We start from the raw sequence: 27501 nt of genomic DNA on the forward strand, positions 1-27501 counted from the left end.
TTCTGATTGTTTCAGGCATCCCATCGAATAAATATAGGGGATGATACGGTGTTAAAGAGAACGCACCAAAGGATTAAATTAGGAGAACCCTCTGAGAAAGTGTTTGATGAGGCTCAGAAACTGGTAAGTTAAAGTTGCACTACTAAATTTAAAATCTTACCCATTTGCTTGTTCTAACTTCTAGCCAGATTGATGAAATTGAGATTGATGAACTATAGTACTGTAAGCTCAACATTTTACTTTAAATTGAATAATTTTATGGGGCAGAGTGGACTGTAGTGGGTGCAGTTGAATTATGTAAATTTGAGCTAGGCCCACATATACAGTAGGCCTCGCATCAGTGTGAGCTGATGATTTTGTCTGCTGTGGTGGTTGCAGATTAAGAGTGCTGCGGTGAGCTGAAGGCCTGAGACTGTACTTTACTGTACTCTCTTGATTGTTTTTTCTTGAAATCCATTAGGCCATTATTACCCATTATGTATTTTTACTTTCATGATTTGTTTTTCTCTGTTTATTTAGGTATATAGGATCCTTCAGGAAGACCATCACTACTTAGCATTCAAACAGAGCTCATCCTATCGCAGATGCCTGGCTGAGTTAGACCTTTTAACGTCTAAGACCAACGGCAAACTCGTTGACGATGACAATCAGTTTGACTCGTCCCCAGAGAGCAGTATAGCTGCGGTAATGTCTAATTAAATTTATGTTTATTGGTAAAGTTTAAGCCTTTAAAAGCATGACATTTTGCTTATAACAAAAATTGATTTCAAATTTTTGTAGTGTAAACATTATTGTTTTATTAAAACAAATTTTGTAAACTTCATACAGTATGTCATACAACTGTAAAATTATAAAATGTTAGGGCAAGAAGTTTCAACCAAAAAAATAATATTAGTGTTTTTTGTTTTGTTCAATATCTCTACAGTAACAAAGTGTATCCTTAATTGAGATGTGCACTGTGTGATATACCCAAATATAGTAGTGATATGCCCAAATATGGTAGTGATATGACATCATCATGTCCATATAGGCACATCACATTTTTTTTCCATAAAATTTGATAGTGTACAGCCTTTAAGAAATATTGGTTTCTATGATTTACAGTTTAATAGAATCTACTGTAAATGTTTTGTATTTTTTTTTTTCTTATTTTAAAATATTTTATTTCTTCTTTACAGTCATCTGAGGATCTGTCATCACTAGGCAGTGCTGACTCAATGGATAACATCTCAATGGAATCTGATCTTACACCAGATGCATCAGTTAATATCAATGCTGAAATATCAAATGCAAGTAAGTAACACGCATACATGAAAGATATATTTATTATATCCTGAAATTTACTATCAGTTTAGTATTCATATCATGTATAATAAATCAATATTATTTAAAGAGTATAGTAATGTTTTTAGTAGAGTCTGAGCCTGTAACTTAAAGTCAATATTTATAAGACACAAAACAGTCATGATATATAATCTAGGTTTTATGCAAAAGAAATATGTTTTTTTCTGTTGTGTATTCAAATTTTCACAATGATGTTTGTAATTGTTTATATTATAATTTTTTTTTCCATATTTACCACATTTTATATATTGTATTTCTATGAGAGTTTTAAGGCTCAAATTAATTTCTTGACAGATTTGGAATCCTTAGGACTAGTAGAATACATTCCATTTGGAGGCCATTTCTAGACTCTATTTTGGCCGACATTTTCAATTTTAAATTGGCGCGTATTTTTTAAACGACTTTTTAATTGCTCTTTCGTTGTTCTTCAGTACCCAGTAAAGACGTAACAGGAAAGGTGTACACCCTGTACGTGATTCGTGTAACGCGCACCGACTCAAACGAGCACACAGAGATTTGGGATGTGTATCGTCGATTCAGTGACTTCCACGACCTGCATATGCGACTTACGGATAAATTTGACAGCGTAGAGTCTTTACAATTACCAAGCAAACGAGCGTTCTTGAACACAAATAAAGCATTCTTGGATAAACGCTTTAAGTCATTGACATCGTACATTGAGGTTTGTAAAGAATTTTGAGTGCTGTTTCTGTTGTTATTGTTCAAAATTGTACAAGTATTTAAAATGTAAACTATTTATTTATATTTACAGGCATAATAAACTCTAAAAAACCCAGTGATATTCTATACTATTAATTAATATTTTAAGATGAGAAAATGCGACCCAATCCAGATTTGAACTTGGAACCTTCTGCTTGATATGCAGACATCAAGCCATTAGAGCACTTAGGCTTTCATGCTATAGTTCAAATTTGGTTATTGCATCTATTAACATATACTTTTCGATAAGATTTCTATATTTGGCAAACCATTTCTCATGATCCTCTGAAACAATTTCAACAACCTACTGTAGATTAAACATGTTATAATAATTATAATTTTTTTATTTGATGTAGAAATTATTATTACATGAAATGTGGCTGAAATATCCAGGGATGCTGAATATCATATTGAACTTCTTAGAACCTGGGGAGTACTCACGTGGGAAGAGCAAACTAGCTCGCAAGGTAAGGAAACATACAGCTATTGTGAAGTCTAATGATCTGCCATACTCTTAAGACCAATTCACACAGACGAGCGGTAACGGTAATATATAGAATCTATGTTATTCCTTATGACCATTACGGGTACACATTACGCGGAGTGGACGGGTGGTTTCTGGTCAGGATAGATACAGATTCTACATGGGACAAAATAGTCTTAGATCATCGAAAAATTGGAAACTCCCTATCTAGTATCAATGGTATATTCCTATTTTTGTTCTTATGATACAGGTATGGACCAAAAAATAATATGGAGACCAACAATCAAATGTCAAACTCTATATCAAACTAAAGCTCTGTCTACACTATCAAATTTATGTGTGACAAAAAAATGTGACGTGCCCATATATAGACATGATGATATCACATATTTCCATATAAATTATCACAACACATCACACTAGTTTGATAGTGTAGACAGAGCTTTAGGAAAAACCAAATATTTTACAATGTAGTTTTTGTCCCTATATCTGCATGTATACCGCTTTACAACATAAATAAATTTGTATTCATAATTATTACCTTACTTTGCCTCATCTTATTTATTCTATTAGAGTATACCACCTTCTCTTATGTCTAGTACTAAGTACTTGGTAGGTTCTATTTGGACATTTCTTTTTGCATGTCCAATCATTTTATTTTGGTTCAATCATTTTTAGTTAAGCTCTGTCTACACTATCATACTTTATGTGACATTATATGGACATGATGTCATCTCACTACCATATTTGGGCATATCACTACCATATTTGGGCACATCACATTTTTTTTTGTCAAACTTGTTTGATAGTGTAGACAGAGCTTTACATTCTGCTCAAAATTAACACTTTATGGCGTGACATTTAAACTTTGACATCTGACCAAATTCACATTCATTTAGAAAAAAATTGTTACTGCATGGTTTTCTTTACCTTTTGAAACAAATTTTTAATTCGAGGGATTTTCTCTGGTTTTTTGAGATTTTGTAGTACTTTAGATCCAATAATTAAAAAATCAAAAAAAAATCTCTTCAATAAAACTAAATTTAAACTAAATATTGTGTTATTTTAACAAATATTTTAACAACCTAAAATTAACAATTGTTAAATAATTTACATTAACTTTTTCAGTTAAATTTATGTTTGATTTATTTAATAGGTCCATTTCAATTTAATTTGGTTTCATTTGTTTAAATTTATTTTATTTTTTATATATTTTTATTGGAATAAATAATTTTATATTATACACAACACATGTATTAAGGGTCTTTTACACCTGCTTCAGTCCGACTCTGGTTCAGCTTCAGCGAATGAAATTGAATCTCAGTGACCCTCCACGTGTCTGTGTACCAATTATTTTACTCTATATGCACGTAGGTGCTAGTCAGGCCGTGAAAAAGAAAGTCACCAATGCTGTACACGCAACTGAAGGCAAACCAAGGCAGGTGTAAAAGACCCTTTATGCCAACAAAGCTTTAAACATAATATATAATATATAGAATTCTTTTTAGATTCATAATACAGTAGAACACATCTTTGGTACACCTCTTGTTAGGTGACATCCTACACTAAGGGGATACTGTCCTGTAAAACAAATGAGGAACAATATACAAATACTGAATGTTTATGAGTGCAATAGTACAAATAATTTCATTCGATGAAAGTAAAAATGTTCCATTTTCACTAGGCTTCATAAAATTATTTGTACCATTGCACTCGTAAACATTCATTATTTGTATAACAGCAAAGGCCTATACAGAAGACACTTTGTTGGGTCCCAAATTGTCCCTTTAATAGGAGTTCTACTGCATTTATCATAAAAACTTCATACAGTTGTTCATAGATTCGCATACCACTTGCACTAAGCTTGTATACTCAATAAAATCATAGGCCTGCTTTCATAAAAAAACAACATAAAAAACCTAAATTGTTCATAGATTCTCATACCACAAACACAAGCACCAACTTTTTTTCAGCTATATACTCATAAATCATAGATTACCTTATTTATCATAGACATTTATTTGACATTATTTTAAAATTTCACACTTTTAAATCTCTATCAACATCAATTTTCAGTATTGAAAAAAAATGTTGAAATTTCATGACAATAATATTGATCTCATATCCATAGTGAGACTATTCTAATTGTTGATAAAACATTCTTTTTTAAATTATATATAGATTCTAAGGTTGCTTTGAAAGTCCTGTAGAATTTTCTTAGAATTTTTGGATTTTTTATAAGTAGTTTTGAAGTACAATTTGCTATGGCAAAATCTTGGAGAGTTTTGATGCTATAAGTCTGAATTGTTGGGAAATATATTTAGAGTATTTTAAATTAGATTGGAAAACAATATTGTGGTATATTGCAGACCCTCATTTCAATAATGATGTACAAAAATGTGATCTGCTTATATATGGACATGATGATGTCTTATCACTACCATATTTGGTCATATTACTTTACTTTACTTTAAACATTAATTAATTTTTACTTGTCAGATGGACCATATTGTGAACCCTCTAAAGAACGTAGCCCATTCTGTGAAGTCAATGCCTGGCAACCTGGTGGATGGCGTGTCTGCAGTAGGAGACAAGATGTCTGACAGCCTAAACAAAGTCATCTTCAGCAAGGTAAGCAAACAATACCCTTGTTACAACCTTCAATTGTACTTTTGGATGACAGTTTTTTTTTACAGTAAACTATCCCAAATCTAAATTATAATACATGGGTCAGATTTATCATTCATGCTTCATGCCATAGCTGACTTGTCAATGTATTTTACAGCCTTGGTAGGATAAACATAAAAGTGTCTGGATGTATACGAGTCGGGTTTTGACGATCTAGTCTTACTTTATGTTTACATTTTGTTCCATCATAGATTTTTTTCCCAAAATTTATTTATGTGTAACTTGGTGTTATTTATTACAACCAGCATTGCAGAATGCTGTTTGGTGTTTTTCTGTTCTAATGACTGCAGCATTAATATGCTTTGCAATAAGTATATTTATGTTTTATTTTTGTTGCTTTTACTTTTCCTTCCTAGCCCCATCTGAAAAGAATCAAGAAGGTTTGTACAGTCTAGTCTGTGTGCAGCAATTTATATGCGTACCTCACATAAAATAATAATGCAAACATTTACAGTGCCATAATACTTATTTCTAGCAATACAGATAAGGTCAAAGGTTATGATTTATTCATCTCCTATGCTTTACTGCTACTATTGTATAATAACTAATATTAATTACAAATTTTATTTATATATAGTAGCTGTGTGTTTGTGAACTAACCTTTATGTTATTTTTAACTATTATAAATAATTATATTATTTTAATCTGCCTAAAACAAGCTTTTTAAATGTCTGCTTTATAGAAAAGTTTTGCTAACATTATTTGCTTAAACTTTATTTAGTCATAGTAACCAAAAAAGCATGCGAATTTAATGATTATTTAAATATAATAATTATTTAAGAGGTTTTTTAACATATATTTATTTATCATAAGAATCATGAATATTATCTAATCTCTCTCCAGATAATTTACAAAAAATGTGTAAACAATCCACATTATAGTGCAAAAAGTGCACTATCAATGGTTAACTAAAGATTTGGTCAGAAATCATGGGTATTGCTAAACACCGCAAACCCCGCAAACCTCCAAAAAAACATAGCAAACCCCACCGAACCAACATAAAAGTGATTGAATCATGTAGTGTACAACCCACTGGGTATATCAATGTAAAAAAAAAATTAAATTTCTACTGTTAACAACTTATTTTTGGGGTAAAACATCATTTTTTGGTCAAAAATGATTGGTAAACCCCGCAAACCTCCAAAAAACCATAGCAAACCCCACCGAACCAACATTAAAGTGATTGAATAATGTAGTGTACGACCCACTGGGTATATAAATATTAAATTTCTACTGTTAACTACTTTTTTGCGGATAAAACATCATTTTTTGGTTAAAAATTAGCAATCATTTTTGACCAAAAAATGATGTTTTACCCCAAAAATAAATAGTTAACAGTAGAAATTTAATATTTTTTTTACATGGATATACCCAGTGGGTTGTACACTACATGATTCAATCACTTTTATGTTGGTTCGGTGGGGTTTGCTATATTTTTTTGGAGGTTTGCGGGGTTTAGCAATCATTTTTGACCAAAAAATGATGTTTTACCCCAAAAATAAGTTGTTAACAGTAGAAATTTAATTTTTTTTTTACATGGATATACCCAGTAGGTTGTACACTACATGATTCTATCACTTTTATGTTGGTTCGATGGGGTTTGCTATGTTTTTTTGGAGGTTTGCGGGGGTTTGCGGTGTTTAGCAATACCCGAAATCATTAGTTCCAGACTCTTGTTTTATCTTGATTGATTCGCACCAGTATTGGTTGTACACTCAACATCATGACTTAATTAACATTGGGCATAAAACTAGCAACAGCATAATTTAGGTACTTAATTAAAAATGTCAGCCAAAAATGTAAAATAAAGATAAAAAAATCATACTTTGAATATAATCTGTTGTAGTTTTCATAATTTATTCACTTTGGCAAAAAAATAAACAGTAAATTTAACCAGAAACCCATTTACTTGACTATTTTGGTTTTATTATTATTATATTATAGGTAAATTAAGTTTTATGTAACATTAAAATGGCATCTTCAACAACAACATTTATTTTTTTATTTCTCCAGGAGGATAATATATTTTTAAATCATTTATTTTGTATTGTATATATATATATTAACACTTTCACAATGGCGGAAATATATATAGATATATTTCCTCAATGCTTTCACCAAATTTACAATATATTTATGCTATATTATATTATTCTGAGTGCTATAATGTAATTCAAATTTGTAATATACATCATTTGTTTGGTAAAATAATGTGGTGTACAGTTTAACACATACAAGATTGGTTCACACTAGGATGCATCAAAGGATAGATTTACCCTATAAGAAGCGACAAAGCTTTGTTTTTATGTGTGCGTGTGTGTGTGTCCTAGTGGGAACCAAGCTTCACTTGACATAGCTAACTGCTCAGTGCGTTTTACAATAACAACAAGGATAAACATTAGATTGTCTGAATGTATACGAGTAGGACATTGATGATCTAGTCTTACTTTCTGCTTATACTTATGTTCCATTATGGATTTTTTTCCAAATGAATCTTGTTGTGTAACTTGGTGTATTTATATTTAAAGTTTATTACAACCAACATTTCAAAGTGCTGTTCGCTGTTTGACCATAGGTTGAAATATAAACACAGTGGCCTAACGCTTAAACCTTTTATTCAATGACCCATAGTTCGAATTTCAGGTGTATTTCTCTCCATTGATATCTTTTTTGGGTGTGAAAGTATTTTGTGTGGACTATAAAGAAATGTAAATGGTAATGAATATATCGTATCAATCAATAATTATATTTTCAATATTATTTATTGTTTAACACTTTCATTTTATTGTTTTTCTTTACTATTTGTTTTGTTAATATTTATGTTTATTGTTTTTACACATTTCATTTGTATTTATGTTCACTGTGATCATTCTTTTCAATTTCATTGCAAAAGCCGAGTTTAGCGAGCTTCAGGAATCTGAGTTTCAGACGCAAACAGCAGGTTGGTTTTTGTTTTCACATTTTGATGCCAGCTTGAGGAGCTCAAAGACTCCTTAACTGCTTCAAAATGAAATGTTTTTGTTGGTATTGGTAGCTTAATGATAAACTCTTCAGTCATCTGTAATTTACTGTACTAAAGAGTTGGTAAATAGTGTGTGTGTGATTCTTTGTAGTTTATCTTAAGCTATTCTATACAAGGACTGTACATGGCAACATATTGCAGAAGAATCCGAGATTACACTTACATGGAGATTGAATAGTTTTCACTAGCTTTTCGAAATCTGCAGAGCCATAAAAATGTGAATCCTCTATTTTCTAAAGAAGCTGTGGTTTAGAAAGAAACTGTGCCTCTAACAATTTGCTCTTGTGCTACCATTCAATGTTTCTTTCTCTGTTTTTGTACAATCTTCTGTATTTTCACTATTTTTCAATACCTACTGTGCTACATTAGTGTTGCAGTATGCTATCCTACGTTGTGAGTTCACAAACACTGGTCTATTTTCACAGTAAAGTAGCTTCACGAAGCTTAAATTTAGCCAGACATCATCTTCACAGTTGCCAAAACCATCACCATAAACACAACACCAGCATAGTATTACTTCAAATAAAATACTATTGAGCGTTGATCTTTTTCTTGAGGAATTACTGATGATTGTAGACATGCTCCTAAAAAACAAAGTCTTGTCTTCCTCTATTTGCATCGTACTACAATAACACTTTTGCTAAACCACAATCTGAAATATATGCTGCTGACTTTTACTTTCTCTCACTTCCTTTGTTTCTATGTGTGCCAATTAGCTTTTTTACAGGTCAATGACTTATGACCTGGATACTAGTACTCTTTGTATCAATGACCTTTTCATCTTTCCATTATTCACTGTGATATTGTTTATGTATTCTGTAGTGAAAAGTGCAATATACTATATTATTTTTCATTTACACTAAATAAGGATGATAATACTTGGCACAAAGCCAACTTTAATAATCATTTACTTGATGTAATGGTTAATTCAATGCACTGGACGGCATATTATACATTGTATATAAGGGTTATTTTATTGTTGTACATTGTGATATGATCTTTGTGATACTGAAGTTTAGTAATTTACAATACTTTTAGTCTCTCTCTAAAATTGAGGACCTTTACTGTATTCATAAATCACCATTAAAATTTAAAATTCATTTTATAGGGAATACCACCTTAAGGGAAATCCTTAAACATTTGTTGACTTAAGTGAAATACTATAATTATATTAATTTAGGGTGATTAAAATAAGTGTGATTTGTGAATAGTGCCACATGTTCTTACCTATTACTATCAATTCTTGCTGTTGGTTTATTTATGACTAAAATAATTTTGTTAAGAGCATCACCGGGTATATGTTCATAATAATCAAAATCAGTAGGTCTAAACACACCACTGTTATCCTAGCTTTTGCACCCAATACCCTAATTATGTATGTAGGGATGCATCGTTCAATCATTTTACCTTTTAATAATGTAGTATTGCAAGAATATATATGCATGGTAGAATCATAGAGATATAGTACACTCATAAAATAATATTTCTATGGTAGAATTAAATATTGTAAGATGATGTTTGATATAAAAAACAGTCAATTATAATATTAAAATTATTATAATATTAGCAGCTTTGTTGTATTTCAAAGCACAGTAACGTTTTGCATGATATCAAAGACTATAGCAAGCAACAGATTCTTAACAATCATATGCTCATGTTTGCAAACCCATTGACACTGTAACAAGGCATTTGGAAGCTGAATTATTGATACACAGATGTAATGTTCTGGTGCACTGTGCTGGTGATAATCAATGGAATTATTAACACATCTGGTGAGATAGGGAACGGTTGGTCATTGTACATGTGCGTATTAAAGAACACAGTGCACGCACAGGAAGTTGGGATTGTACTGTATGCTGGTTCCCAATTTTTCATCAGAAGGATTCCAAGTCCGTGGATGGTCATTGGTGTTTTTGCACTGAATATATCCAATAATTCTAATAATACTTTTATTTCAGTTCACCCCAAGAAGCCCATTAATGGAAACAGGAAAGGTTTCGGAAGTCCTTGATATGGACGTAAGTTGAAATTATCATTCAGTTTTTGAAGGAGGTGTACAGTGATTGGGAATATGTTAGGGGATGGAAGGATAGGCCGTCGTTCGAACAAGAGATAGTGTCGTGCAAGGCTATGTTGTGGTTGAAAAGGGACAGTTGTTGATAAAAAGTAGAAGTGGTTTGCAAGATTAGATAGGCAGTGGCTACCAAAACATGGCATTGGTTTGCAAGATGGTCATTGGTTCCAAAAGAATGGCATTAGTCTGCAAGATGGTCAGTGGTTCCAAAAGAATGGCATTTGATTGCAAGGTGGTCAATGATTTAAAAAGAATGGTATTATTTTGTAAGATAGTCAGTGGTTCCAAAAGTAGTGATCTGAACAATAGCCAATGGCTGTTTTGAAACTGTGGAAAGAGATTGACCTTAAATTTATTGTATATGTAAATTGTTGGAGAGAAAATACTCAGTGACTGGAAATAGGAATGAATATGTGACGCATCAATTATAATCCCTTAGTCTTGCTGAAACTATATTTACTTTGTATTTTTAGGAAACTGAAAATATCCCACTTCGTATCATGTTGTTATTAATGGATGAAATCTTTGACCTTCGTTGCCGTGACCAGTGGTTGCGGCGTCGTGTTGTGGCATTCTTGCGACAGATAATTAAGGCAACACTTGGCAGCAAAATCAATGGGTTTGTATACATTTTTTGTGACATTTAGAAAGGATTGAAGGAGTTTACCATGCATTGTATTATTAGCTAGTAATGGATAGAAAAATAGTGTTACGGCAACAATAAGATTTGTGTTTTCTTGTGATAAATTAAGGATCACTTTATCATGCACTGTCTCTGTAAATCCGAAGTATATCGACAACAAATTAATTTTAAAAATTAAATCAATTTTAACTTCTAAACATAGTGGTAAAATTGCTTTAAAAAATGTTAATTTTATATAGAAAAATTGTTGAACAAGTTGAGAACTTAACTTCACCAGAGCAGCTAGCCTACTATGTAAAACACTTCAGGTAAGAAGAACAGATATATATATATATATGCAAATATTATTGGTTCCTTGGAACCTTCCATCCTACTGTAACTTCTTTACCTACCTTATTTTAGTTGGTTCCTTAGGTCTTCTACCCTACCTACCTGTAGCTTATTTCAGTTGGTTTCTTTGGTATTCCATCCTACCAACCTGTAGATTTTTTTAGCTGGTTCCTTAGGTCTTCCGCCAAACCTACATTGGGCTTTTTGTAGTTGGTTCATTAGGTTACGTCATCCGCATGTGAATTTAAACTTCTCCAGTAAACCAATCTCTATTTTCCTCTTCTCTGAAGCTGTAGTCCAGTTAGAAGTTCCAACATATTTCTTGATGCTCACCTTCTTCTACTTCCTCTTCATGTTATTGGATGCTATTCACTAATTCTTTTTGTCCACCAGTTGTCTGTTATTTTTGAACTGTCTTCTTTGATTGATGGGAACTATATTATAAATACAATTTATAGTATGTACAGTACTTTTAAAAACTTAATTTTGGTTGTTTTATTGTTGTTGATTTAGGGATTCATTTTGGCCAAATGGTATTTTGGCTGAAGAGCAGCCTGAACGAGATGAACTAACCAAACTGCGTACAAGAGTAGCCGCCAAGACAAAGCTACTAGGAAGTGTATCCGGTAAATGTTTATTCAATAAAAGTTATAACTACAGTTTGGTTTCAACAAATAGCAACTTAATTGTTTTTAACTATGGTTGTTGAACATAATATTGTAATGGATTTGCTGTTGGTTAGCATTCTAATTCTTAGTCTAAACCATGATAAAAAATATTGTGATTTTCTACAGAAATTGTGTTTTCTATGGATCGGAGTGAAACTTAATTGTATTACTGTATTTATATATAAATATAAACCTTATTTATTCGAAAAAACGCCCTGGTATATTATTTTTCTATAGAATATTTGTAAAGAATTTATATGGAAAAGTGAAATTTTCTATAGAAATTATATGATTTTTAGAATAAAAAATGTGTACCTTTCAAAGTTTTTATGTTTCTATAGACTCTATTCTATCTAATTCTATAGTACATGTTAATACAGTATTATACAATTCTCTCTTGTTTTGTGATCTCACTTTCTTTAACATTTTCTAATTTTTCAGATGATCTAAAGAGTTTCATTGGTGCTGAAACTACTCGACATGGAATTCTACGAATGTTTGAAATGTTACAAAACGAAACATTCAACAAACGATTTGTTTACGTTTGTCTTGAAGGCTACATTGAAACCGTTTTTCCTGAAAACAAATTTCCAGAGACATTTAGAAAATTACACTCTTTATCACAAAGAGTGCGTGATCGACCAAAAGAAACAATGAAACGTAGCGAATCTGCCAGGTCACGTGGGAACTGGTTAATGCGATCGTTTAAACGGAAACCAGAGGTTAGGTGACGAAAGCGAATGAACATTATTTAGAGAACTAAAGAACATTCTTTTTAGAAATGTGTATACATTTGCGTCATAACATACAAAACTTTTATTTGTAATATTTATCATGAAATAAATTATACAAACTAAAAGATAACGTAACTGAAGCAATATGGGAAAAGTTTTATAAAATCACATCAATTTAATTCACCAAATCTATTAGACCAAATTCAAGACAAAATCAATATTTTAAAGTATGTGTACTAAACCCATTAAGACTATTTTAAAAGGTTTTTTTTTATTCTAATAATTTTTATATCATCATCTATATTATTTTTGAATTAGATTTTTGAAGTAATGGAATATTATTTGTTGTTATTTATTTGATGAAACCCATTTAGTCAACAAGGCTCTTGTCTTGTCATTGATGCCAGACTTTTTTGTCTGCATACTGAAAATATACACTATATAAGATAAAATTACACAATACTGTTACTCAATTATTTAACTCCATTCTATGTAACATAATCAGCCAAGTAAGGGGAAAACATCTCTGAAAATGCTAAAAAAAAACAATTCTAATACCACCTAACAATTAAGTCATTTTAAAAGTACTGCAATATCTTATTCAATATTCTTTGATGATTTAGAAGGCTAGAGAAGTATAGACGCATCTCTGTGCAGTCAAGTGTATCACGTAAACAGCGATTGACAACAATGTGTATGATTTTTTAGAGAGTTTTTACAATTCCTGATTTTTTAACATTATGTTATCTTTTTTTAAATACTTTTTTGTGTTTTTTTTATGCATATTATAAATATAGTTTAATAATAACAATACATTTAAATTGCCTAACAGTAACCTTGTTTATTTCATTACCTTAATTTTAAATATATACAATATAAGTCGTAGTTATCATATTTGTTACCAAATTCTATAGATCTATTTATATTTGTATTCATATATTATTATATTCCACTAAAACAGATCAGCTATCAGCTACTGAATAGGAAAAAAGTTTAGCTATAAAAATGTAGTATAATTCAAAATATATATCATTGTGTTTAATTTTTATCTTCATGTTTCTCATTCCATTTATGTTGTGTAAATGTTTTTATTCTTCAGATCTTGTATTTTATTTTATAGCTATTTTTTCCCGCAGTCCTAAATTTACGTGATTTTGCAATTCATTTATAATCATAATATAATTGATGATCATTTGAAGAATAATTATTTGTAATTATTTTATTCACATTTTTGTTCATATCAACTGTTGAAGGTCTCTAATAGACCTTGCCTAGGGTTTATGAGTGACTGTGAATAAGCAAACTGAGCCTACATCATTCTAGCTAGGCTGAAGTGTCCAACATAGTTTGACAAAAAAAAGTGTGATATGCCCAAATATGGTAGCGATATGACATCAACATGTCACATTTTTTTGTCACATAAAGTTTGATAGTGTAGACAGAGATTAAGTTTCGTTTGCTTTTTAATTTTCAACAAAAAGGTCAAACTTTGAAATCGTTTTTGTATCGAAATGTTTCTGGAAATTCTCTGGAAGTTAACCCAACTCATTTTGTTTTATAATGACAAGCACTAAATCTCTCGATAATAATTTTAGGGAAAAACCTAGAACAAGAGCTGTTTAATACATATTTTGATAGTGCCGTCAATTTTGTTTTATGCATATCTTTATATTATAATTTAAAATTGAATTATCTATGCATTTTTTTTATATGAGCTATTATGTATGAGATTATGCATTAAGCGTATGTATTTATGATATATAGTCATATGCATTTATGTTAAATACATTAGCTATGTTAATCAGTATGCATAATTTATGATAATTTATAGGTTTACTTAAAGTTGCTATACGTTGAATATAATTTATATAGGAACATGTGCAATAAGATATATAATTTGTATATTATTTGTTTTATTTCAATGATCTTTGTACATAAAACTGAAAACACTGTTAGTAAAGTTGCCTATGTAAATATATTTATTCCATGTGTTTGTATGAGACGTTTTCTGTCAAGTTTTAGAATGGAAAAGGAGTTTTAGAAACTTTTCATTTATTTTTTATTTCAGACTCTTCGCCATATCCAAAACTTTCAGTACACAGGGCTAGCATTCAAGTATTTTACCTCTTTTCATATCACCTTACACACAATGTGGCACGCACCATACAAAATGCAGATGTTGACACATTGAGGTGTATGTAAACTATAGAGTTTTACTAGGCGATGTGAAAGTTAACAGTTAATAACTTTAAAGCAAAACTACACACTAAATCAAGTGTAATGCCCAGTGGCCATATTCACCATTCACACTTAGACTAAAAGAAACATTTCAATTTTAAACAAATCTAATAGAATATTAGATATATAATTAGGGAAATACTTGAATATTATTGAATTAAGTGAAATACTTAGTAATTAAGAGACATATTTTAATTCTCACTTAAATAGGATTGGTGTGGCCACTGGTCAATAATACAAGTTGATTACAGTATATATTTAACATTTTCCTGTGAGAAACAATTGAGGGGCAATTTTAACACTACAGCGAATGCCTATTCAGGAAACACCCCTATTTAGGGAAAGTGGGAATACTCTTTATATTCTATCTGGTAAACTCTACAATGTACACAAACTTCATAATGGTAATGTCATTTTAGATGCTAATATCATGTATATACAAATAAATTCCATTATGAGGATGTGAAAACAATTAAAATGTGAATAACGGGACGATTTCATTTTGGGAGAAAATATTGGTTATTGACAGTTCAAGTTCTCTTTAATTATTCTTCAATTAATTATTTACTTTTAATTGATTATCATTTCAATTAATGAATTTTCAGGAATAATATATCAGATTACTGCCATTCTCTCAAAGAATTTATTTTTAGATTTTTGTTTTCTGGAAACCAGATTGTGGGTTTGAAAATGGAATTTTTAAATAATGTTAAATCAGGGAAGAGTGTAATTTAACTCCCTGGTTAAATTCAATACATTTGGTGTGCTTAATTCTATAATTACTAATTATCAATTATATAATTAATAATTCTTAATAACAATTTATATGATAATGAAGACAAGCCTCAGGAAATTAATGTTCCAATTTACGTAGGCATCCGAGCGAGTAAGGGGTGAATCATCTTTTCATAGGGCTTGGTCCCACTATGTTACACGGCACCATAAAGCTGCAACAGTAGGCCTACATCTCTAATATTGGCTTAGGTTTCTTCATGTCAAACAAACTGCATGTCTTATTTGGTACATTTTTTTCACTCGTAAGATTTTTTTTCTTTTTTTCCCACATTCAATAATTTTCAAGAGCCTAGTTCCATAGTACCCAATATCAAAAATAGATAGCAATCATAATTGTAGACAATCTCAGACTGTACGCTAAAATAGGTAGTCTGCCATTTTTTGGTTATTTAGTTGTACTTAAATTTTCAGCGCTCATATTGTAAGTAAATTTCTATAATTTCCTTTTTTTTTTACTTGCTTTCAATCATCGTTGGATTTACCTAATTTTGGCTTTTGGTTTTTTTTTTTAAAAACTTTTCAAAGTCTTTTCAAATTTTTGTCTGTAACCGATTCCAGATCAAGTATACATATGACACGCCATGTGTGCCAAAATGTTTATCTTTCTATAAATATTAAGTTGAATCACCGTCTAGAGAACTAGTAGGTGTCTTCCTATTACCTTGATTTAAAAAAATAGGCATTCTGTTTTTTTTTTTTTTTAAAGCTGGTTGCATGTTATTGCTTGGTTTAGTATTTGCAACTAATATGTTTATTTTCAATTAAAATTTACTAGGAATAAACAATTCCATCTCAATTAATTTATATAGTAGATGCTTATATGAAAATTATTACATTTTTTGTAGTTTAAATATTATGTATTGTTGTGGCTCAATCTACTCATATGTTTATCCAAGTACATTTTGTAATCAAGATTTTTGCCAATTGCCAATATTTTGTTTTTAATTTATTTATAATTTAAAACATATTAATCAACATACCCATCATGTTGCATTGGTGTCATGACCAGAATCATTTGTTGTAGTAATAAAGATTTATTAAGAGCTTTTTAGAATGTGTATTTATGATTTCCTTAATATAAAAATGTTTAAATTATTGAAGCATAGCAATAATTGTATGTACTGTGTTCCAATCTATTACTGAATTAGAAGTTAATGCTGTATTGTAAATAAAAGTTAACTGTTGTGGTCATAGCGCCTTGTATATAAATCAAAGGAAAGAATGGTTAAATAAAATATTTAGGTTGTATAAACACTATTGTGGAATTATATTTTTATTGTAACATGATCCAACCACAAACTTTCCCAGTATATTTTGTATCATTTTGAGTGTATACAGATAAATAATATTACTGTAATAAAACAATTTTGTTTCTGATTTTTTTTCTCGATGCAGTTGTATTGTGAATTTATGTGCAAATCAATGTCACAAAAACTGTGTGGAGGGCTAGTCTAGTAGGTTCTAGATGGCAAATCAACTTTTTTTATAAAAAGAAAAACATCTGGCACAAATGGTATTACATGCAGTAGCTATACATTAGCTTGAAGGTCCAATTAAATCCTGTTTCTAAAATGAGAATTATTTGCCCAATTGCACTCTTTAACATTCATTATTATCACTATATAGTTATTCTATCCGGTCTTCGGTTGGTTTACACTCTTGCTGCCTAAAGATGGACACTCTTGGTTATATGCGGCTCCAACCTTTTCTAGCATTGCATAACATATTCTTACTTTTACAATTGTTTTATTCATTAAATTTTATCTGATCATTACGCCAGGATTTTCCCCATCATTTGTTGTAATAAATAAATCTATTATAACACGTAGGTATAAAAGCCATATTTCTTTTCACAAAAAGCCAAATCGCCACCTGGAACTAGACTACATCTGGCCTGTATGTGTGAATTGAGACAAGATATGCTTCATTTTTATTTTATAAGATAAAAAAATCAATTATATTTTGAATTTATTAAATTAGTTTATTGAAATCCTGCCAATGCATTACAAATAAACCTGTGGTACTGTATTTATCTATATATATTTACAAGTAATTTTTAAACACAACAGCAAAGCCTGGCTAATTATGGTACACTGCACCAATGTACAGTAACACCATACAGAATATCAGTATCAACTAGACAATAGAGTTTGTATCTTTTTCACAACCTTTTCTCCAAAATGTCTGCATAAGTTCCATGAGGACCACCTTGTTGAAAGTACTAAAACAATATGCATTTACTGTATTAATATTAATAATAATACTAATAAAACATTTACATAGTAGCATTGGCTTCACAAGAAAAACAGTGTAAAACCGTCTCGCCATACTGTACATAGCTAGCTGTGTGAATAAATTGTTATTGTGTGTTTCAATCATCTGCTATTCACTGAAGCGTAACATTACGTAATTAATAAGATCAAATTCAATCTATTTAAACAGCATTTTCCAGAGATCTTTCTCTCCATATTCATTCTCATTGAAACCTTTCTTATACATGTTGCCAGGAATCTGAGATAAAACAAAAAAATGGAATATTTTTTATATGTATTTCTTATTTCATACACATCTACAACTGCAAGCAATGCGCCAGTCTCACATTGAAAAGAGTGATATAGAAACAATCATGCGTTACAAACCCTTGACCTTTGGATTGAAGGGTAAAACATGGTTTCCACTAGCAACGCGTAGTAGCGATGCATCAATGCAAAGTGTTGTATTACCGTGCTACAAACAGTCTAGTTACTATGGGAAATTCACTTTAATTTCATGCAACAATGTGAGACAAATGCTCAAAAGAAACATAGTACAGCACGTAGTCAAGTACGCAGGCTAACTAAATCAAGGTCTACACAGCAACATTAACTCAACCAAGCAGGGTTGATCTCTCGCAGGCGTGGGAAAACACATTTATTGGAAGGGCATCTTCCTGCGTTTCGTCAGTTATGTCTGCATGGCGTCGCTAGTGGGAACCATGTTTTAACCACTAATAACAGCTCCACTATTTCTGTACTTCTACTTACTTGGACAAGGTGTATTTTTTTTAAAATTATTTTGGCTAATCATTTTCCAACATGAATGATGGACCAATAAAATATATCTTACTTACCTCTTTCCATTCCCGAGCAAGATCTGCTATTTCATGAGCACCGAATGTGACTTCTGGTAGATACTTCTCCATATCTAGACATCTTGCAACCTTACCTTTATGTGAAACACTGAAGAAGAAAAACTGATTTATTTAATTTATAAATCCAAAGGCAAATTACTGAAAAAAAAAACAATCTGTGAGTACTATCAGTGGCTGGATCTCAATAGATACAAAATAAATGTTAAAAAAGCTAAATCAAAATGATAAAGTAAAACACCTTGACAAATTTTCAGAGCTTTCGGGCAACAATAGCCTTTCATCAGTGCAAGAGAGAATACTTAAGATAGAATATATTTCAATTAATTATGAAAATATCTGTTCATAATAATAAAATTAATAATATAAAAACAGATTACAATATTATGATGGAAATTCATGAAGATTGAAAATTCCAAAAATAAACTTACAATCTATATAATCGGTCCAGAGTAGCGTTTGAGAGCCCAGTCCATGAAGTGTTGGCAAACTCTAACATTTCAATGTCTTCAATTATCTAAAATATTAATGTAAAAACAAAGTTTATTAGTGTGAATCTCTATCTACACTACCAAACTCAAAATTTGATGTGCCATTATATGGACATGATGATGCCATATTACTACCATATTTAGGCACATCACACTTTTTTGTCAAACTAGATATATGATATGTCTGATATATCATGATTGTATAGCTGACGTCATGTTTATGTCCAAAACTCATGGCTTGACTTATTTCTCATATGTCTCGTAACAAAACATTTCATAATGTCTTTTAATATTTGAATACCTAGGGTGCACAGTAAAACATTTCTCATTAGGGATGTGTCTTTAACATAGAACAAAATAAAAAACAAATACCCATCATTTGAGACACCCCTATTCAGGGGACACACACCAAGGGGACACTTTACTGAAATGTTCCATGCTAATAATATCTATGAATGTCAAAATATAATGCAATTTAACAACATAGAATATAGCATCCTTCAAACTCCCAGGGGGCATGCTGATTCCTGGTTGGTGTTTACCTGATCTACATCTCCATATATGCTCCAATCATACGTCAAAATCTCGCTTGTTTCTGCCATCTTTGGAAGAAACTGTTCTTTGTAAATTGTTTCTAAATGTTGTAAGTATTCTTCTGGAATATCTGGAATATTGTCCTTTATTAATAAATGAATAAAATGTAATTAATACTAATAAAATACATGAAGTGCCAGAAATACATACATTCTACAAAAAATCACTCTTATTACAAAGGGAACTAAAAGAAACATTTTATATAATGTATTACCTTCTGTTTTGAAAGAATGTACCAATATTAACTCGTTTAAATTTAATTTTAAAAAACACATTTTATCGTAATTGTTTAATTGAATTTTTATTATATAATTATTTTTTTATATAATAGTTTTAAATTTAAATGTATATAGTAGATTCGTATTAGTTAAGTATAGTTTTATATATTTTGTCATTTTCAAGAGGGCCCCTGAATATCAGCTGGCCTGCGGGTTCAGCTGGAAGGGTTACCCTCTATAAATAAAGTTGAAATAAAAAAAAAAAAAAAAACAGAGCAAGTATTGGTTATGCGGTTTAGGAGATAGAGCAACAAATTTTGGGTTAGGGTATATAGATTATTTATTTATTCATTTATTTTTTTTTTTAACAAGAAATTAAAAATGTTTCTTACTCCTTCACGTTCCTTGAGGCGTTTCTTAGCAATATCAACGGGCGTGTCTAGGTAAATCACTAGGTGTGGTTCACGAAGCCGATACAGTGATATTTGTTTGATTTCATTGTAGAAATCATAACCTGGAAAAATAAAAAATGTTAGTTTAAATGTTATTCATTTGCTACTCTCCCAATTCCAGACAACTTGGTCTAGCCAAAAATATCTTAATTTTAAAGAATGTTATGCCTTTGGAATGTTAAAAGTCTACATGAACTATTGATTCTCCTTATTACTGTTGCACAATTTCATTACTCAACTATGAATGCATGCCAACACTGAGGGCAGTAGAAGATATTACATATTATTACTGTATGTTAAGTTAAATTTGAATATGCAGTGTTTAAATGGTACTTACATTGTTTTCTAAAGTAACCCATCTTGTACATAGCTTCCATAAACACAAAGTCACTGTATACTGACCTATCCATTACGATACCTTGACCTACAAAACAAGAAACATTCAATGGAATAAAGAACAACTATGAATGCCTTTTGGTGGCCAAAAATGTTTTAAAAAATTTATCAAAACAGTTCTTATGGAATGGGCGTATAGTCATTTAAAATTTAAAGCCTTGTCTACACTATCAAACTTTATGTGTCAAAAAAGTTTGATGTGCCTATATATGGTAGTGCTATGCTTAAATATGGTAGTGATATGACATCATCATGTCCATATGGGCTGCGCACATCACATTTTTTTGACACATAAAGTTTGATAGTGTAGACAAAGCTTTAGAATATGTTGTTTTGACGGAAATTTCCGTCTTTGGCTTTTTATTGCACAATTTGTTAGAGCAGGTATATATGGACCGTATGTAGAAATTTCAACATCCAAATCGATCTGGACCGCAAATATTTTGATACTTTATTAACCCCTAGGTCAATTGACCCCAGCTGGCCTACATCGCGTCCTATCCGTAAACAACAAAATGTGCTTACTGCGGACGAAGCAATTGCAGAAATATTTGCCGACTCCGACTCTGAAAATGAGTATTTATTATCCCCAGATGATGTAGGTATATTTGTACCTAAATCTGGTTTATAAAATGTAATAAATAATTGGAGATAATTTAGCTAGCCTGGCCTAGGCTAGTTTGTAGAATTGGTTGAGAATCGTGACACTGACAGACGGTGCAGCAGTCCAGGCTAAAATCCTCATTATCTCTGCTTTGTTCTCCGATTGAGCCTAAAGTGCTAAAAGTGAGCCAAGTTCTTTGTACAGTTATGTGGTATTACAGTTTTATTTCAATAAAGTGTTTGGTACCATTGGAAAGTTTATTTCTATCTCATTATTTGAGTGTATATTGCATGTCTTTCTGATTACAAACACCTTTGCTATGAGCTTTGAAAAACAGGTAAAGTTATCTAAAATGGCTGGCGGTGAGGGGTACTTCCTTTATTGAATGCCTGGCGGGGAAAGTGTTAATAGAGGTCATACAATCACTTATGGTCTTTAGCTACATCTCTAAACAACTGTATGTCGCTCTAATACTATAGAAAATTAAAATTTGACATTTGCATAATCAAAAGGTTACCTGTATTAAACAAATGCTCAAGTACATCAGAATACATCATAAACCGAATACCATACATCATCATTTGCATACGAAATGAGTGTCCATCTTTTGCATATGGGTCCTTGTAAAACTGCTCCAAAGAAACATTTCCTAACAATAACAAATAAAATTCATTCAATCCAGGTTCCTATTGTCATATTGTGAATTCTCAAATACAAAAACTTCCATCTTTTTTAAAGATGTATTGTCCCCCAAAAACATGAAAAATGAAGATTAATTAAATCAGAATTTGAATATGTTATTTTGTAGTTTTAATAAAGTTAATCACTTCCATAGAAAAAAAACGAAAAAAATTATGTTTTCACTTATAATATGACAAAATAAATGGTTAAATTCAACCGAAAACCCATTGGCTGGCAGCCAATTTGACCATTTTTCCTTTTAATTACATTTTTTGTCAGGTAAATACATTTTTTTTCGATCCAATTTTTGGTCAAAGTGGATAACTATTATGTTACATTAAAATGGAATATTCAACAAAAATTTGTTTAAGAATTATTTTTTCAGGGAGACAATACATCTTTAAAGCTTTGTTTACACAATCAAACTTGTTTGACAAAAAAAAGTGTGATGTGGCACATGTGGCACATCACATTTTGTTGTCACATAAAGTTTGATAGTGCAGACAGAGCTTAAAGCCATATACTCAAACAAGGTTCTGCACAGTGAAGAGTTTTTCAAACCTGCTCTGGTACGTCCACCACCAGTTCAGATTAGCATAAGATTGCGCATACAGCATTAGACCATTTTCGTTTTCACGACACAGCAACAGTATGCATATATTGAGTAAAACAACTGGCACATAGCCGTGTGGATCGTCGTGAAAACGAAATATTTAGATGAGATTTTATTTGCTGGAGTTGGACTGCAGAAGGTGTGACAGACGCAATGAGCATAATTACCAATAAATTTTTTGTCCAGCTTCTTTCCCTCGCCTAGTAGTTGTTCATCAAGATAATGCAAATGCGCCTCCTTCATGTATTTCATTCCAAGTTTATCTGCTAATGTTTTAGCCAACTCAGACTTTCCAGACCCGATATTGCCATCAACGACAATTATCTTGCTTCCCTCATGGAACACATTGTCAAATTTAAATCCTGTGAAAAAGGTCCATGGCGTTTCACGCAGACCACGACTTGGTACCTAGATTTTTTAAATGGTAACAAATTCGCTAATTGTGAGTCTAATACTTTCTTATTTATTAACTGAGTGAGATCAGATTATCTTTATTATAAAATATAGGCCTACGCTAGCCTAAATTTACTACAATTATTTCTAGGCCTAGCCTAGCTAGTAGGCCCTATTTATTTAGTAGCCTAGAGTATTATAATATGGTTATTTATTAATTCAAAATTGTAATGTAGGCCTAGCTAGGCTATATATAATAAATTAAACAATAATAATTCATCTTCATGTGTTATTCGTCTTCAAGTCTTGTTTGTACAGGGCAATATGAACGAATGGGACTTTTAGGCCTAGGCCTACATACTTACCGATTGAGACGCCGGTACCACCAACCTGGACCTGCTAGAAAACTGGGATAATTTTGCTACAAGAACGTAACTCGAGCAAGCCTGCCTACAAGGCCGAAGCGTTCTATAGCCTAGCCTACAAAAAACCGTACTGGCCATATCTCAACAACTGTAGCCTAAACGGATAATTTATGTATATTTTTTAACAAGATTTATTTTTTAGAAATACAAAACACAAGAAAGTTTTGGGGTTTTATTTTGGATTCTGCTCCCTCGATTCTGATCCCGTCTCGTTTTCGCTCGACAACCTCGCCCTCTATAGTTACCGTAAAACTTTCACCCACCCCCCCCCCCTCCCCCTCTCTCCATGGTGGAGCAACAAAAAAGGAACCAAAAACATCCATGGACCAAGCATGGACCATGAATCAATCAATCAATTTTCTAAATTACAAAAGTGGTGCATTCATACTGACACAAATACATAAAAATGTGATAAATATTTAGGGAAATAATAATATTATTAGTATTACCCGAAAACTCTGCTAAAATTTCTTTGACGTTTTAGTTTATTATCGTTTGAATTAGGCTAGCTTTTTGCCTAATAGGCCTAATATGTATCTCTATATATGATACAGTACATCGACCCACAGCATTGTCGTTTTTTCAGTAATTTGCCGTTTAATAACATTTATATTGATGATTATTAATAAACAAGATGGTTACTCAAATTAATGCTTTGAATGTCATTTGAAAATCATTAACTTATTTTTTTTGGAAAACAATAAATATTAGAAATTTTTTTGAAAAACTATAGCTTACCGTGAAGTTCTGAAACGCATTTTATTGTTTATTAATGCACTCTTCCACACCAGTGTTTTAACAAAAAACAGTTTATTAAAATAAGCTGTTTTTTCCGTCGCGCTCGACTCCATTCTCTATCATCAATCTCTTTCATTATTTTAAAGAAATGAATACCTATATATGGAAACTTGAAGTAACAATGCAATGAGCAGAATAAATCCTTTACTAGTGTACCTTTCCAATTAAAAGTTTTGAAAGTCAAGCTTCAAGAATTGTGAAATATTTAAATGTAAGCAAACCTGATGCAATTATCAACTCTTCTTTCTTGCCGGCCTTCACATAGAATTATTATAAATTGTTTTGACCATTCCACTGGTTTATACAATGAACAAACATAGGTTCGCACCATTTTCTTTATTTTCTTTATTATAAAAAGTCACAATTTATTCAAGCAGTGGACATCGGAGACTTAGAAAATCACACCTTTGGGATTGGTTTCTTGTTATGTCTATCAAGGTTCTTATTTTAGGACTTGATCGTTATGTTCTTGCAAACTTAACTGATACTTTGAAGTCTGTCAAAGACTCCTAGTTTTGTATAGAGAAGTTTTAGCTGGTCATTTTGTCTATGATCACGTCCAGTGGCCGTCTGTATGTTTTGATTTGGTGTATTAACAAACCTCAGTAACTAAACTTTTGTCAAACGAGTGCAAGTAGGCCTATTCAGGTTGCCTTGCCGTTCAACTATACAAAACAAGCAATTTGATGAAGTAAGACGTGCATCATCTTAGTGTCAAACTTTGTTTTGTTTTCTCTCTTTACTTGAGTGTAATATTTTTCAATTTGTACTGTATTTATAGGCCCTATTAGTAATTATTATTATTTTTGTTTCTGGGCATCACCGTGATAGTGTCCGATGTGATTTCAATTAGTATTCAGTTTATTACCATCCCTATATAAAATAACTAAATTGAGACCTATTCGTGATATTTTTTTACATTTAAAAAAAATATAATTTTTGGGGGAGATTTATGCGAATTATTGATGCCAATTATGGATCATGTTTTTACGTTACGCATGGTGGCGCGCTACGTTATCAAATCTCTGTTGTGTTTCGCGACACGCCCACCACCTCTCCAATCAATCGACCAATCGTGGTTGTCAAGAAACACTGGACCGCTTCTTCGTGTATTTTTTTCGTGAATGAGCTACACATTGAAGATGGCGGGGAAAATATCTTGGTTTTGGAACGAACGTTTCTGGCTTCCTCCAAACATAACTTGGGCTGATATTAGATCTACCGATGAAGTACGTTATCCTGCATTAGAGGATCTCTATATTGTGTTTCCATATGCAGTCCTATTGCTTATTATAAGACTATGTTTTGAGAGGTGAGTTCGGCCAGGCAGGCCAGGCCAGTGATGTTATTGTTATTGTATGTGAACTGTTGGTGTTCAGCACCACCCCCATACCGCCTAGGCCTACTATTAATATTATAGATAGGCCTAGATAGGCATACTCCTGCTAGGCCTGGCCAGGCTTCTATAATATGGCCTAGGCCCTAGTGGTACTGTGTAGTTATTAATTTAAAGATTTCACCTTTGTTTTTCTTTCAGGAAATAAAATTGAGATTTTTGATACAAATATTATTATTGCGATTTATAAATTCTAGGCCTAGGCCTATTCCATTTTTTTGTCTTAAAAAAAAAATAAATTTAGAAAACAAAAGATTGACTTCAGTTAATTATTTGGTCTAGCCTGGCTAGCTAGAATAGGCCTAGATGTAGGCTATCTAGGCTAGGCCTAGAGGTAGGCCTACTATCTAGGCATAGGCTACGGTAGTGTACTATCTAGCCTACAGTAAATTCACACAATACTATTTATTGTATTGATCATAAATAGACGATTTTCGTGCTAAGGAAGCCATCTTGCAGAGATGACCAGCTGAGCGTCAAAACCAAAATAACATAGCGTTTTCATTGGATTTCAGGACACCTTTTTAACAATCATAAAACAAGTTACTGTAAATAAAATGTTCTTAAAAGATTGGACTACTGTACTGTACTTAAAATCCTTCGAAAAAAACACTACAATTATTACTTGAACTGATATAAGTCCCTCCTCATAAAATAATAACAGTGCTAGATTGCTGGTAGAAAATCCTTCAGAAAAATATACATAAATAAAGAAAATCAGCAACCAGTAGATTTTGGCAATTTTGTTTATATTATACTTTTTATAACATTTGTTTGACCATTGCATTTAAACAATTTATTGTACTATATGTGACTGAATTATTTGAACATCATTTTCATTACAAAGAATTTAGTTAAACAAGATTTGAATCCTCATCTTTATTGCTGTACCTATGCTGTACTGACCATAGTAATGTCACTCCCATCCCAAAACTATTATGTCAGAGGTCTGATACTAAAGTAACCAAAATCGGGTTGTACAGTAAGATGCCAAAGTTCAGTTTTACAGTTTTTTTTATTTCTACATCCATTCTCATCAGATAGTTCTTTGGTTATTTCTATAAAATGAATTGCTAACTGTGAAGTATGCAGTGATCATCAAACATTATTCATGGCGGCCAAAAGGCATCTGGTCTACAGTGTATTTTAACTGATGACTGTTGCATAAAGTTAAGCCTTAAATAATGATGCATTTTGTTTGAAAACAAATTATTATATGCTCAGATATTTAAATTAATGTTGGGGTAATACCCAAGGGTGCCTCATTGTCATTTATAACAAGAATTATATGAAAAGTAAAGGGATTTGTGTGCTGCTACCTGAGGATGGGCTTATGGGGGATTTCCCAGTTGGTGTGCTGAGGACAGGCTTATTATACCCATGTCGGTACACTAGTTGATTTCATCAGTAAAGCAATTTAAATTATTTGTTAATCATCATCTTTAGGACAGCATTGGTGACTTTTATTGTGTGATTGTCTCCTTGTTTTATGATTTATTACATGACTGTTGTTAATTTTACCAGACAACAGCTAAATTCATAGTCCATTATTGCTTCTCTACTGTGTCCATGT

The 27501-nt window shown here is 31.5% G+C and overlaps 3 protein-coding genes across 5 annotated transcripts in view; 2 read left to right on the forward strand and 1 right to left on the reverse strand.

Moving 5' to 3' along the window:
- The window catches only part of LOC140054830 (sorting nexin-13-like), a 37924-nt gene extending 25040 nt beyond the window's left edge, over positions 1-12884 (forward strand). For 2 of the 3 annotated variants that reach the window (XM_072099927.1, XM_072099934.1), the window contains exons 13-25: positions 16-123; positions 520-684; positions 1179-1293; positions 1776-2026; positions 2421-2531; positions 5048-5179; positions 5593-5616; positions 8130-8177; positions 10217-10276; positions 10806-10951; positions 11215-11283; positions 11819-11931; positions 12415-12884. In XM_072099927.1, the coding sequence (XP_071956028.1) occupies positions 16-123; positions 520-684; positions 1179-1293; positions 1776-2026; positions 2421-2531; positions 5048-5179; positions 5593-5616; positions 8130-8177; positions 10217-10276; positions 10806-10951; positions 11215-11283; positions 11819-11931; positions 12415-12704 (1632 nt within the window). In that variant the 3' untranslated portion in view covers positions 12705-12884. The remainder of the gene's footprint in view (positions 1-15; positions 124-519; positions 685-1178; positions 1294-1775; positions 2027-2420; positions 2532-5047; positions 5180-5592; positions 5617-8129; positions 8178-10216; positions 10277-10805; positions 10952-11214; positions 11284-11818; positions 11932-12414) is intronic. The other variant, XM_072099940.1, reaches the window with a different exon arrangement.
- A 4823-nt stretch (positions 12885-17707) lies between these two features.
- Positions 17708-23956, reverse strand: LOC140054852 (NADH dehydrogenase [ubiquinone] 1 alpha subcomplex subunit 10, mitochondrial-like). Its single transcript, XM_072099950.1, has 9 exons — positions 23675-23956; positions 23084-23324; positions 22140-22271; positions 20960-21046; positions 20563-20684; positions 19901-20035; positions 19299-19384; positions 18850-18958; positions 17708-18251 (listed from the first exon to the last, which is right to left on the reverse strand). The coding sequence occupies exons 1-9, from the start codon at positions 23810-23812 to the stop codon at positions 18171-18173; spliced, it is 1131 nt and encodes a 376-aa protein (XP_071956051.1). The 5' UTR covers positions 23813-23956; the 3' UTR covers positions 17708-18170.
- A 1718-nt stretch (positions 23957-25674) lies between these two features.
- Positions 25675-27501, forward strand: part of LOC140054860 (ceramide synthase 6-like) — a 29285-nt gene continuing 27458 nt past the window's right edge. The window contains exon 1 of the mRNA XM_072099961.1: positions 25675-25844. Within this exon, the coding sequence (XP_071956062.1) occupies positions 25675-25844 (170 nt within the window). The remainder of the gene's footprint in view (positions 25845-27501) is intronic.

The sequence above is a fragment of the Antedon mediterranea genome, chromosome 1, assembly GCF_964355755.1.
Source record: "Antedon mediterranea chromosome 1, ecAntMedi1.1, whole genome shotgun sequence".
Taxonomy (NCBI): domain Eukaryota; kingdom Metazoa; phylum Echinodermata; class Crinoidea; order Comatulida; family Antedonidae; genus Antedon; species Antedon mediterranea.